The 12729-nt window shown below is 43.4% G+C and overlaps 1 protein-coding gene across 1 annotated transcript in view; it reads left to right on the top strand.

Moving 5' to 3' along the window:
- The window catches only part of LOC138694792 (xylulose kinase), a 37073-nt gene extending 24583 nt beyond the window's left edge, over positions 1-12490 (top strand). The window contains exons 10-13 of the mRNA XM_069818864.1: positions 6594-6767; positions 7063-7160; positions 9854-9994; positions 11374-12490. Of these exons, the coding sequence (XP_069674965.1) occupies positions 6594-6767; positions 7063-7160; positions 9854-9994; positions 11374-11436 (476 nt within the window). The 3' untranslated portion in view covers positions 11437-12490. The remainder of the gene's footprint in view (positions 1-6593; positions 6768-7062; positions 7161-9853; positions 9995-11373) is intronic.
- Positions 12491-12729: the final 239 nt, after the last annotated feature.

Consider the following 12729-nt stretch of genomic DNA (forward strand, 5'->3'; position numbering starts at 1 on the left):
GCATTCCAGAGAAATCCAGGGCCCTCTCCTCTCTACCAGCACCAGATGCGCGCGCAAACTCGTCGCGTTACGTAATACACCCTCTCTCTTCTCTCCACCGCGCGACGTCACTCAATGTTCCGTGGAGCCTGTGCGATCTGCTTTCATGCGGGACGCTGGTCGTGAGTTCGATTCTCACGTCGCTGTCACATTGCCCCCTCCTTAGGTCTGCTCGTCCCGGGCAGTCCCTTGGTAGGATGCTAATCGGTCCAGATGCACCACCATCATCTTCCCTCGAGGTTGTCCCTGGATGCGGTACACCACGTCGTTGATCCGGGTCACCACGCGGTATGGTCCATCCCAGGCACGCTGCAGCTTTGGTGATTTCCCTTTGGTCCTGGTAGGTCGATACAGCCACACCAGGTCGCCCTCCTGGAATCCTGCAGAGTTGGCTAATCTGTCGTAGCGCACCTTCATCCTGTCGCTGGCCATCTTGAGGTGCTCTCTGGCCAGTTGGTGAACTCCATTCAACTTCTCGGTGAGTTCTGCCACATAGTCAGTCGCTGGTTGGTCGGCGCTGGGTGGCGTGCCAAACAGCAGATCACAGGGCAGGCGCAGCTCTCTCCCGAAGACCATGTTTGCCGGTGTCATCCCTGTTGTATCGTGGACCGAAGCTCTGTAGGCCAAGAGGAACAGTGGAACTCTGGCATCCCAGTCTCGCTGATGGTTGGACACCACCTTCCGCAGGTGCTCCTCCACGGTTTTGATGTATCGTTCCACCATGCCGTCGGACTGTGGGTGGAGGGGAGTGGTCCTGGTTTTATGCACCCCCAGACGCTCGAACAATTCTCCCATCAGGTTGGATTCGAAGTTGCGCCCCTGATCGCTATGCAATTCTCGGGGCACCCCGAATCGGCAGATGAAGTTGTCAAGGAGCGCGTCGGCCACCGTCGAAGCCTCTTGGTTGGGAATCGCGTACACCTCTGGCCATTTTGTGAAGTAATCCATGGCGACTAGCAGGTAGCGGTTCCCGCGATCCGTGACCGGGAACGGTCCAGCAACGTCGATGGCGATCCTCTCAAAAGGAGCTCCCACGTTGTACTGCTGCATGGCTCCCCTGCTGCGGGTCCTTGGTCCGCGACTGGCTGCACAGGTGTCGCATCTTCGGCACCATTGTTCCGTGTCGGTTCTCTGATGCAACCAATAGAACCTCTGCCTTAACTTGTCCAGCGTCCTGTTGGCTCCCAGGTGGCCTCCAGTCACTCCAGCATGAGTCTCCTCCAGCACTTCCTTCACCTTGCTCCTGGGCAGGACAAGTTGTTCTATGCGGGTCCTTCCATCGGCCGACTCCCAAATCCTCTTCAGGATACCGTCCTTGACAGTGAAGGATTCCCACTGGGCCCAGTAGCTCTTGTAAGTGGTGCTATGGTTGGCGATAACGGCCCATACTGGTCTCTGGCCGGACTCCACATCACGCAGTAGCTGTCCAATGTTTGGGTCCTCCAGCTGCTCCCTCCTTATGGCGGCGTTATCCCATCCTGGGCTCGGATGGGCGGCAATTGCTCGGACTTTGTGGGCGCCATCCCGCTCTTCCACTTTCAGGCAGTGTTTGCAGCCATCCGGGCACGGACGTCGTGATAAGGCATCAGCGTTGGAATGTTTCTTCCCTTGGCGGTGTTCGGAGGTGAAGTTGTACTCCTGCAGTCGTTGAACCCAACGGGCGGTCTGCCCCTCCAGATTCTTGAAGCCCAATAGCCAGGTGAGTGCAGAATGGTCTGTCCTCAGATGGAACTCCTGGCCATACAAATATTTGTGGAAATGCTTCAGGGCTTCGACAATGGCAAGAAGTTCTCTACGGGTCACGCAGTAGTTTCTCTCAGCCTTGGACAATGTTCGGCTGAAGTAGGCAATCACCCTCTCTTGCCCGTCCTGTTCCTGAGAGAGTACTCCGCCGATGCCTACGTTGCTAGCGTCTGTGTCGAGCGTGAACTTCCTTCCAGGGATGGGATATCCCAGTACAGGAGCAGTGCAGAGCGCCTCTTTCAGCGACTGGAAGGATGACTCCGCCTCGTCTGTCCACTGGAATTGTCGTTTCTCCTCGGTCAGCTGGGTTAGAGGCTTAGCGATGTTGGCGTACCCAGCTACGAACCTTCTGTAATAAGTGCAGAGGCCGAGAAAGCGGCGCAGCTCCTGCTTGTCCCTCGGTCTCGGCCATCCTCTGACGGCTTGTAGCTTCTCCGGGTCCGTGGCCACTCCGTTGGTCCCTACTACGTGTCCCAAGTAGTTGACCTTCTTCTGGAATAGATGACATTTCTTCGGGTTCAACTTCAGTCTGGCTTGTCGCAGTCTCTCGAACACTTTCCTCAGGTTCAACAGCTGTTCGCCGAAAGTCTTGCCCACCACGATGACGTCATCAAGGTACAGCAAACAGGTGTCGTATGTCAGGCCTCTCATTACAGACTCCATTAGTCTCTGGAATGTAGCCGGGGCGTTGCAGAGGCCGAACGGCATAACGGTGAACTGCCATAGTCCCTGGCCTGTAGAGAATGCCGTTTTCTCCTTGTCCTCAGGATGTAGCGCCACCTGCCAGTATCCTGACTTAAGATCCAACGTCGAGAACCACTCTGCTCCGGCCAGGGTGTCCAAGGTGTCGTCAATTCGTGGGAGGGGAAAGCAGTCTTTCCTGGTGACGTCATTCAGTCTTCTGTAGTCCACGCAGAAACGCAGGTCCCCATTCTTCTTCTTCACCAGCACTACAGGTGATGACCAAGGGCTGTCGGATTCCTCGATGACCCCTCTTGCTTTCATGCCCTCCAGTTGGCTGTCAATCTCCCTCTGTTTAGCTAGAGGGACGCGTCGAGGAGGTTGTCTGATTGGGCGAGCATTTCCGGTGTCAATGCGGTGCTGAACTTTCTCCGTTCTCCCGTAGTCATTTTCAGACAGACTGAACACGTCCTGAAATTCTGTCAGTAGATCGTGGACTTGTCTTCTTTCTCTTTTGCTTAAATTCGCTGGCAATTCTCGAGCCAGCTCTTTCAGTGATGGGTCTAGATCTGGATGTGGTCGGTGACACTCCTCGTTTTCTGCCAGCGACGTCACAGATACCACCGGCTCGACGTTACCTAGTACAGTTCCACTAGGCACCTCCTTGTCCCGATTGGTGACATTCAGGACCCTCACCGGTACCACCTTCTGATTCGGGAGTAGGGATCTGGCCACATAAACCCCATCTATCGGAGTTGTTTGCGAGTCAAGGAGCAGGTTTCTCTTAGGTTGTCCGTCCAGTCTTGCCGTCACCACCATCTCTCAGCCTGCTGGGATTGTCACTTGATTCTCCAGGGTGAGTCTGCTGGCCATGGGTTGGTCTTCGACGTCCCTCAGAAACACTTCATCCTGACCAAAACGCAGGATACGGCGCCTGACATCCACCGTTGCATCGAAGATCCGCATGGCGTCGAGTCCCAGGATGACGTCTTCAGTGATGTTGGCGACGAACACCCACATCTCCAGTTTCCTCTTTCCCAATGTCAGATCCAGGAAAACCTCTTTTTGGATGGGCAGGTTCTCGCCTGAGGCAGTACGTAGTTCATACCGGCGCAGCGGTGTCCTCCCAGGTAGTCCACGCACGACTTCCGGTCTGGCAATAGTGAGCGACGCCCCGGTGTCTACCAGTACTCTGCATGGGCGGCCTCTTATCCATCCGTCAGCAATCAGCCCATCGTCGCATCTTCTGTTAACCGTCTTCAAGATCAGCCGAGGGGATGGTGATGACGGCGCCGACGTGCCCCTCATCGCATCGGCCCCTTTTAGTTTTCCTGTTTGTGACCAGATCGGTCACAGTCCCTCCTCAGGTGTCCAGGCTCGCCGCAGGACCAGCAGGTGGGCACTCCTCGTCTTCGTCGCTCGGGTGATTTCGGTTGACGTTCCTCGACGTCGGCCGCCGCGACGCTCCTAATCCGGTGCGATGCCGAGACGTTCGCCGTCAACTTGGCTGCCTCCATCCTGAGGGCCGCCGCCAGAGCTGCATTGATGGTGCGATGCTCTGCCAAGAGTAGCTGTTGCTTTATTTCCGGGTCTCGAACTCCGCTGCCGAAGGTGTAGGCCGCCTCTCCAGCGATGAAGTCATTAGGTAGGCCCCTGAGCGCCTTATGGGCCAGTTGTTCTACCGCCATCGCGAATTCTTGTAGGGACTCGCCTGACTGTTGGACCCTCGTTTTCAGTTGGGTCCTGAACGCTGCCGCAAGTTGATGGTCACCATAACGTCCCTCCAAGGCCGCCATTATCTCAGCGGCTGTCCCATCTTCTGGAACGCTGTGAAGAATCTCCGACGCCTGTCCCTGAAGCGCGGTCAGCAGCTGAGTAGTCTTCTCCGCTGGGGTCCACCCATTATGTGCTGCGGTGGCCTCGAACTGGCGACGGAATATCGCCCAAGACGTCGTACCGTCGAACTTCGGCGTCTTGACGTTGTGATGTCTGGCTGAAGGCGATGATTCCGCAGGGCCACTATATGGAGTCCTCAACTCTGTGGCCGCTTCTTGCATGGCACGTCGAACCTCCTCAGCAACTATCTGTTTATGTTCTCTAGCCTGGCGATCCACCAACGCGAGAATGTGCTTGTTTTCCTCAGCGTGTTTATCCATCATCTCACTCGTCTTGTCCAGCAACTCGGTCGTCTGCTCTTGACGACGCTCGAGATCACGGATTTTGCCATCGAAATGGTCTACCTCCTGTCTCAATTCGGTTACTGTCTCGTTTATAGTTGTAAAATTCTTGTTTAGGTTGTCAAGATCGGCTTTGAGTTCGTCTTTCACGATGGCGACAATTCCATCTACGTGGGCCGAAACGCTTTCAATTTGCGAAGTGACGTCATCTTTCACTCCGCTTATGTCACTTTTCACCTCACTGATGTGCTTGTTCATTTCTGCTTTCATTTCCGTGATGGCTTGCAGGATCTGCTGTAGGTTCTCCATTGTCGATAATATCCCACTCCTGACACCAATGTGAACTTTATTAGTAACAACAATGTAATTTATTCGCCACAACAATAATTCCTTTCTACAATTCGCCTTAAACGCTCTCGTCAACAATTGGATTTTCACTTAACACAGTATTCGTTATAGCACTCCACCGACGACAATGACAATTTACTTGGACTAGTACGAACAACAATGAACTGTTAATCTTAACTAATATTTACAAAGCACTATTTACAAATCAGAACTATCAGTTCTCAGTTCACAGTTCTTCTATCTCAGTCACTCGAGTTCACAGTATCTCGAACCACAGACCTTCAGAGACAGTTCACTGTACTCGAACTCGGGTCCCTCCTACTGCGGTCCACTGCACTCGAACTCAGGTCCCTCCTACTGCGGTCCACTGCACTCGAACTCAGGCCTTCGGATGCTGACGCAGATGCGGACGCACACTCGAGTCGAACTCCTGCTGGCTTGCTTGCTCTGGCTTTCTCACTGACTGAATAACTGAAAACTCTGAAACTGCCGTCGTTCCTTCGCGACCGTAATTTATAACCACAGCGACGTAACATCGAAGGTTCCACCCGTCTCTAGAGATGGCATTCCAGAGAAATCCAGGGCCCTCTCCTCTCTACCAGCACCAGATGCGCGCGCAAACTCGTCGCGTTACGTAATACACCCTCTCTCTTCTCTCCACCGCGCGACGTCACTCAATGTTCCGTGGAGCCTGTGCGATCTGCTTTCATGCGGGACGCTGGTCGTGAGTTCGATTCTCACGTCGCTGTCACAATATATATATATATATATATATATATATATATAGAGAGAGAGAGAGAGAGAGAGAGAGAGAGAGAGAGCAAGAGAGAGTATTGATGCAGAAACATACAATATTTTATAAAGTTCAGTTAGTTTGTAAATTATTGTTTGAAAATAGTATCCATGAGATGCTCACCTTGATTTTGCAAACACTGTTAAGAATGCATTTCCTGCTGTAAGATATTCTGTGGGATGTCTTGTATGATCATTTGAATCATGAACAAGCTGAATTTTGTAAGGAATTATCCTATGTATGCTCTAAAGAGTTTGTTGGGTGCCCTGGAATGCATGAACTTAACCTTGATGGGCTTCACATGATGGCAATCAGAACACTTTGTATCTTGCACTGAACCTTCTTCAGTCCAATTCTTAACCCACAGTAATGAAATGTTACTACAAGATACGTTTATGTATGTGAAAATGTTTTCGAAACTCCCCCTGTGTAGCTGAGTTTGGTAAAATAAAACTCCAAGGAGTGCACTTTCAATAATAAATACTCTACTAGCTATGCCTAGCAGTGTAATGTATTAAATTGCAATTCTATAACCAACAAATGTTTATGTCCTATCATGTAAAGGCTAATTATAACCTATGTTTGAAAAGTCGGCATGTTAAATTTCAGTATTTTTACTGAATATTTTATTACTCCATTGTTAGTTTTATTAGACCTGTGCTTCACTTTATATCATAACAGTCCACACACACACGCACTCATACACACACATATATACACACAAATTTCCCTGAGAATTCAATTGGTAGATTTCAGAGAGACATAGAATAAGAGACATAGAATACAAATTTGTCTATGAAAATCTTCTGCAGGATTGTACTATGATGCACAAGAAATTATACCATTTGTGAAAGGAGACTACCGGTTCAATAAAGCCAATGTTCAAATCTCCAAGTTCAATGGCAAAGAAATTGAAGTTCGAGCTGTGATAGAAGGGCAGTTCATTGGCAAACGAGCACATGCAGAAGACCTAGGCTTCAGTTCAAGTAAGTGATTGAATTTATATTTTTCTTGATCTGATTGTGACACAAAGCTTTGAAATTTGTGGTTATTTAACTATCAAGAGTGACTGAAAAGTTACTAAATATTTTAATAAACAAAACTGTGCACATGATATATATAAATTTTCACTTGAAAATACTCATATTCATTTCAGGCCTTCAGAAAAATAAGAGAGAGCTTTCGTTTTGTTTCTTCAAGACTATAAGTGTAATATAGCTTGTTCGAATTGGACTGTAATGTAACAGAATTTTATTACATGCATTTCTTCCTTTATGTTAGATAAGGACACACGAATCTTAGCCACTGGAGGGGCATCAAATAATCCTGCCATTCTTCAAGTACTTGCTGATGTGTTCAACTCTCCCGTTTACACTTTAGTGAGTATTATATTCATCCTTCTCACATGTTGAGATGTACATTAATGTATATCAGGGGCGAGTTCTCAGGGCATGCTATGCTTGCTGCGCAAGCCCACTATTTTCGTAGAATGTGTATTTCTCAAAATGGTGTTACGTACATTAAAATTTATTTTGATTTTTGGAATACTGTATAGGTGTAATACCATCCGCAGGTTGCACACCGCAAGTATCGCAACACTTGCTCGTTTCTCGGAGCTACAGGAAAGACGTAGAAATAGCAAGAATATGATGCGCGCGCAAGTGCCTTCCTCCTTAGTCCGTCCTAGGCGCACATGCTTCTGTTATGTGTTGTTTGAAGCTTTGGTCCGAGAGCTATACCAACGACTATTTAACATTACACAGACCAGTTCTGACAGCGGGAATGTGCTGTGATTTGCAAGTGCAATGTAATTGTATGAGCGGAAAGCATGTGTTAGCTGCTGCATGTATTATTAATTCTTAAACATTAATTTGAAATATTGCAATGAGTTCGGAATTGTGTGTTATTGAAACCTTATTATTAAATCCATTTTCCCGAAGGACTATTCAAGAGAAGACAGACATTATAGAGAATATGTGCGCTTGTTCAGTGCAGCTCAATACAACAATGTGCATTGGTTGGCAGGGTCGAAAAAAACTAAATAAACTGTTTTGTTGGCCATGTTTGTTATATTATATCGAACTTCTACATCTGATCCATGACTCATAATGATTTCATAATTATAAAATAAATTATTTATGTGGGTCTGATTATTTTTATTAGTTATGAATTATTATATCCTCCCATCTTCCCCTATGAACAAAAGAGCAAGCCTAACTTTCGTGACTAGCATTCGCCCCTGATGTATATCATACATTCACAAGGAGAGAGTAGGCCAATACTTTTGGAATCACAAGTTTGATGATACTGTTTCTGATGAAAATGAGCGATAAGTCAAAATGTACCACTCTCAACAAGTTGTAGTGTCATTGGCAGCAAAAGTTGCAGTCTGCCATTTTATTAATTGATATACTCAACTTCCATCTACTTACGTCAGATTGCAGAGACAGCTCAGTGCATAAGCAAAGCATTAGACTGTTAATGGAGAGTTCCGAGTTTGAGACCTGTTTAGTTTTATTATTATTGGCACTTTTTTAATAACTTATTCCACATTTTCAATTGTCACTGTAACTTATTTTGGAGGTGTTCCTCATGTTTATATTGCTTACTATGAGTGATTGAGTGATACTGCAGGGTCAGACACTATCCTAATCAGACCAAGCGGGGATCGAAGCTGTGCCCAAGCACAACTCCAGATCGGTAGGCAAATGCCTTAGCCGACTGAACTATGCCAGGGGGAGATTTTTTTTTAAGTGGGCTTCTACTAATATGAGGTTTTCTGCCAGCTGTGGGATTTCTAACTCTTGTTTTATATCTTTCACAATAGTCAAAAAGTTCTTCTTAGTACATGCTCCCTAAAATAGTTGCTTTTCAGACTGTTATCAGTCCGAAAAATTGAACTTTAGTGGCCACATACGCAAAACCTTTAGCGGACTCGACTTGCGCCTCATCCAAAAACACTGAATTCGTCTGTTAAAGCTTTATTTTGCGTACTTGATACATAAATAGCTCTTTGTGTTTTGAGTCTGTTTGCTGGTATCCTTTTGTTCCAGTGACTGTTAGAAATTCTAATCAATTTTTCATACTGTATAGAAGCTTGTTTTTCTAAATCCTTACAAATATTTTCGTTGTTTGTAAGTACTTATATAGCGATAGTTTGAGTTCTCTTCGCTGCTCCAGTTATTAAAGTAACAGAAATATATATATTACGTCAAGTTTACCATCTGATGCCAGCATGTTTCGACACTTGCATACATCTACCTAATTACAGTAGCACCAGACTTTTGTGGCTCCTGTCTTTGATCATTTGCCATGGAAGGGACTCTATAACAAAGCAATGTGACAGAGTTAGCTTTTGTAAATATTTAGTTATCTCTGAATGATCATAATGTAGAACCATAGACTCTCTATTAAACAATTGCGCAATGTGCTCTTCCAGCTAAGAATAAGTTTCCATATTGTAAAAAAAAAAAAATATTTGATAATTTTTTTTCTTTTATCCAATGCCACCAGGTTGTCTTTTCGACATTTCTGGTCTTCTCTCCTGGCCATGGCTTAGTTGTAACCCACTTCTGAGGTTGGGGCGCCTGGAAGGCGGAGTTACATTACCCCGATGATGTGATAGGATGATTATGATAATGTGGTGCCAGGAGAGGTCTTAAATCTAAACTTAACCTAAATTCCAGACCATGGACGAACACAGGAATAATCCCCTTTAAGGAAAAATTCTTGTGCTCTAACCGGGAATCGAACCTGGGACCTCATGAACTATAGCCAGATAATAGAGGAGAGAGAAGATTTCGAACAACTGTAGGGATAAGCAGTCTAAGAGGAACTTCATGCACAGATATTAGAATGTTCTGAGAACTGGCTGTAGCATTTGATGATTTATTTGCTTACTGGAAGCTGAACATTTATTAGCTCGACCATTTTGTACTTTAGATGATAGTACACGTGTGTGTTTATATAGCCAAGACAAAAGACCAGTTAAGTCTTACATTGATAAGTACCAGTATATATTATGTGATGATAAGCAGGTATATTATGTGATCATTTTACTTCCTTATTTCAGGAAGCAGCCAATTCTGCTATGCTGGGTTCTGCGTATCAGGCTAAGCATGGCATGATACATGGTGATACAAGTTTCGCAGCAATGACAGAACATCTTTCACCACCCATACTTGCCTGTGAGCCTAGCAAGGATGCAGATGAGGTAATTTTGTTGATTTTTATAGTTTCAAATGTTATTATACAGAATTTTAACTAATATGTGGGAAAACTTTGGGAAATGGATAGAGGACCTAAGCAAAAAAGTTCGTGTAAATATATGAAGGGATGAGAATGAGATAGTCCAAAGCCACACTTTTAACAAAAACAGTTTTTGTATGAATTCATTTCTTATGCATATGGAGCATCTACTAGTAGAATATTATAAAATTTAATCAACAAATGATGTAAGTATATGCTGGAGAAATTGTAATACAACACCTAACAGCATTGGACTCTAAACTTTCAATACACTCTCCTGTAAAATTTTGTCTGTGTGGCTTAAGACTATATCATTCTCACCCCTTCATATAGCCAGTTTCGCTTTATTTTTTAATTACAAGTACTTTTTAGTTCATAAATATCTGCTTATTACAACTTTATTTTTACATCTTTGTTTACAAAGTCCATGCATAATTCTGCAAACAGTACTCAAAGTGGTCACCATGATTTCTGACATGGGCTTCTAAGCTCCACATCATGGACTGTCTTACTCTCTCCCATATTCCAGGTACCTGTCATATCTACTGACATCCTTCTTCAATATGTTGGTGAAAAATTTTAATGTTTTCAGTAGACCTTGAATACACAATTGCTTTTAAATGTCCCTGTACTTATATAGTTTTTCTTCCATTCGTACATTTCTGATTAGATATTTTACATCTCACATATTTAAAATTATTCACTTAGTCGGTAATTTTTTAATCTATAACCATTTTTTGTCTATTTTGCTAGGTCCCAATGAAGGTCATTGTAATATTTTAATTCTAATTTAAAGCATTCCATTTTTTGCCTAGCTTCTCATTATGAATTGTAGTTTTATTTTTTATTTAATTTTTTTTATACATTTTAAAATGATGGTTTGGAAGGTTTGTGAATTTGCGAAGAGAAAATCATGTTGGACAATGATTGTGAACAGTTCTTTTGACATAAGGTTAGGTAAAATGTCAGTTTTATTAGTTATATGATGATGAAAGAGTTATGTCTGAGAAATGTATGACAAAATTTGTTCCCTTTATGTAGCACCGACTTTTCTTTTTTATCTTGTTTTATATCCTTAATTTGACTTCTTTTTCCTGTCTTTCATTAATTTATTCAGCCATTCATTCTTCCTTTGTTTCTGCATTTCATTTTTTTCCTCCCATATTTCCAATTGATGTGTGTGATATTGGTAAGTATGAAATAGGCTTAATCATACAGTTAAAACAAAAGAGTAACTCAGGGAATAACACTTAATTAGGTTTATTAAGTAGCAACAATACAGATGTGAATTGTGCATTTTTTTTTCTCTCCCTAATTGTATTTTATATCATTTTCTCTTCATAGATTTATACTCCAATGGTTAAAAGATACAGAGCACTCATCAAGTCTATTACCAATCAAAGATAAGTATGGATCTCAAAGGTACTTACATCTGCGTTATTTCTAGTAGTGGTTGTTGCTGCATTCCATTAGCAATTAATATTAATTAAAGCATATTTAATAATTAATATATTAAGCTTGAAGAATTTTTTTAACCTGTAGGGATACCAAAAGGAATATGAAATAGCTTATAGTATAGTGGCAGCTGAAACATTGTTGGGAGTGCCCCAGGATTCAAATATCTCTTGAACATCAGTTGTATATGTGATATTCTTATTTAAATTCCATATTGATTGTTATAATTAACAATCCAAGCTAGGACTATCCTGATGTTTCTTCTCAGGTATCTACACCATCAAGACTGACCCATATTTTAGTCATTTACATGTTGTCAAAATGCACTGAGCTGTTAGGAATAGGCCTATGTAACATTTACATTATAGATACTGTGTACCTTGTTATGAGAACAAGTGGAATATACAACGAACTGCCAATATGAGCACATCAAGAAAATAGTTAAAAGTATTTTATTACTTTCACTGATGTATACAATATCGTGTTTCCAAGTCGTTTTTGATAGGATCAAGTGCTTATTTTTACTATATTTTACATAAGATTTACTATATATCCCTAAACGAGATGGCAGTAAGCAAATAATTTGTAGTCTTTTCTTGCCGATATCAATGTTCTTTTCTGCTAGTCATCATCTATGCCTAATCATTAGTGAGTAACGAATTTCTCATATAGTGTGCTCACATTCAGAGATGGAATTCATCACATTGCCAGGCTTGTTTCATCTTCATTTTTAGGTATCATTACAATTATGGCCTCATACTTTTACCAAGTCTTCCAGCCTGATCCTTATGTGCATAAATGAAAACAGGGTAGACATTCTGTGTTATTTTTTTCTTCTTCATTCCAGTCAAAGGTTTAGGTATATTTAGACACCAACTAAAGAGAAAGATTAACTCCATTGAAGAAACTGTCTTCATTAAAATATTAATCAACTCAATAACTGTGGATAATGGGAGCAGAAATATATAGGTGATATTGTGAAACCATTTCCATGCTTGGAAAAGGAATCTGATGGCAAGATTAGCTATGTGCATTTTTTAGGGCTCTTTGAGATTTTCGTCATCATCACCATGTAACATCGTTTCTAGAGTTCTTTGGATCATTGTATGGAGAGCCTCCATTTCTCCCTCTTCCAGATCTCATCCTCCGTTCTTTCTCCCTTTCTTTCCATGTCTTCCTTTATTTGATTTGTCTATCTTTATCTTGGTCTTCCCCTTGGTCTCATTCCATTTACTTTCAGTTTCA

The sequence above is a fragment of the Periplaneta americana genome, chromosome 2, assembly GCF_040183065.1.
Source record: "Periplaneta americana isolate PAMFEO1 chromosome 2, P.americana_PAMFEO1_priV1, whole genome shotgun sequence".
Lineage (NCBI taxonomy): Eukaryota > Metazoa > Arthropoda > Insecta > Blattodea > Blattidae > Periplaneta > Periplaneta americana.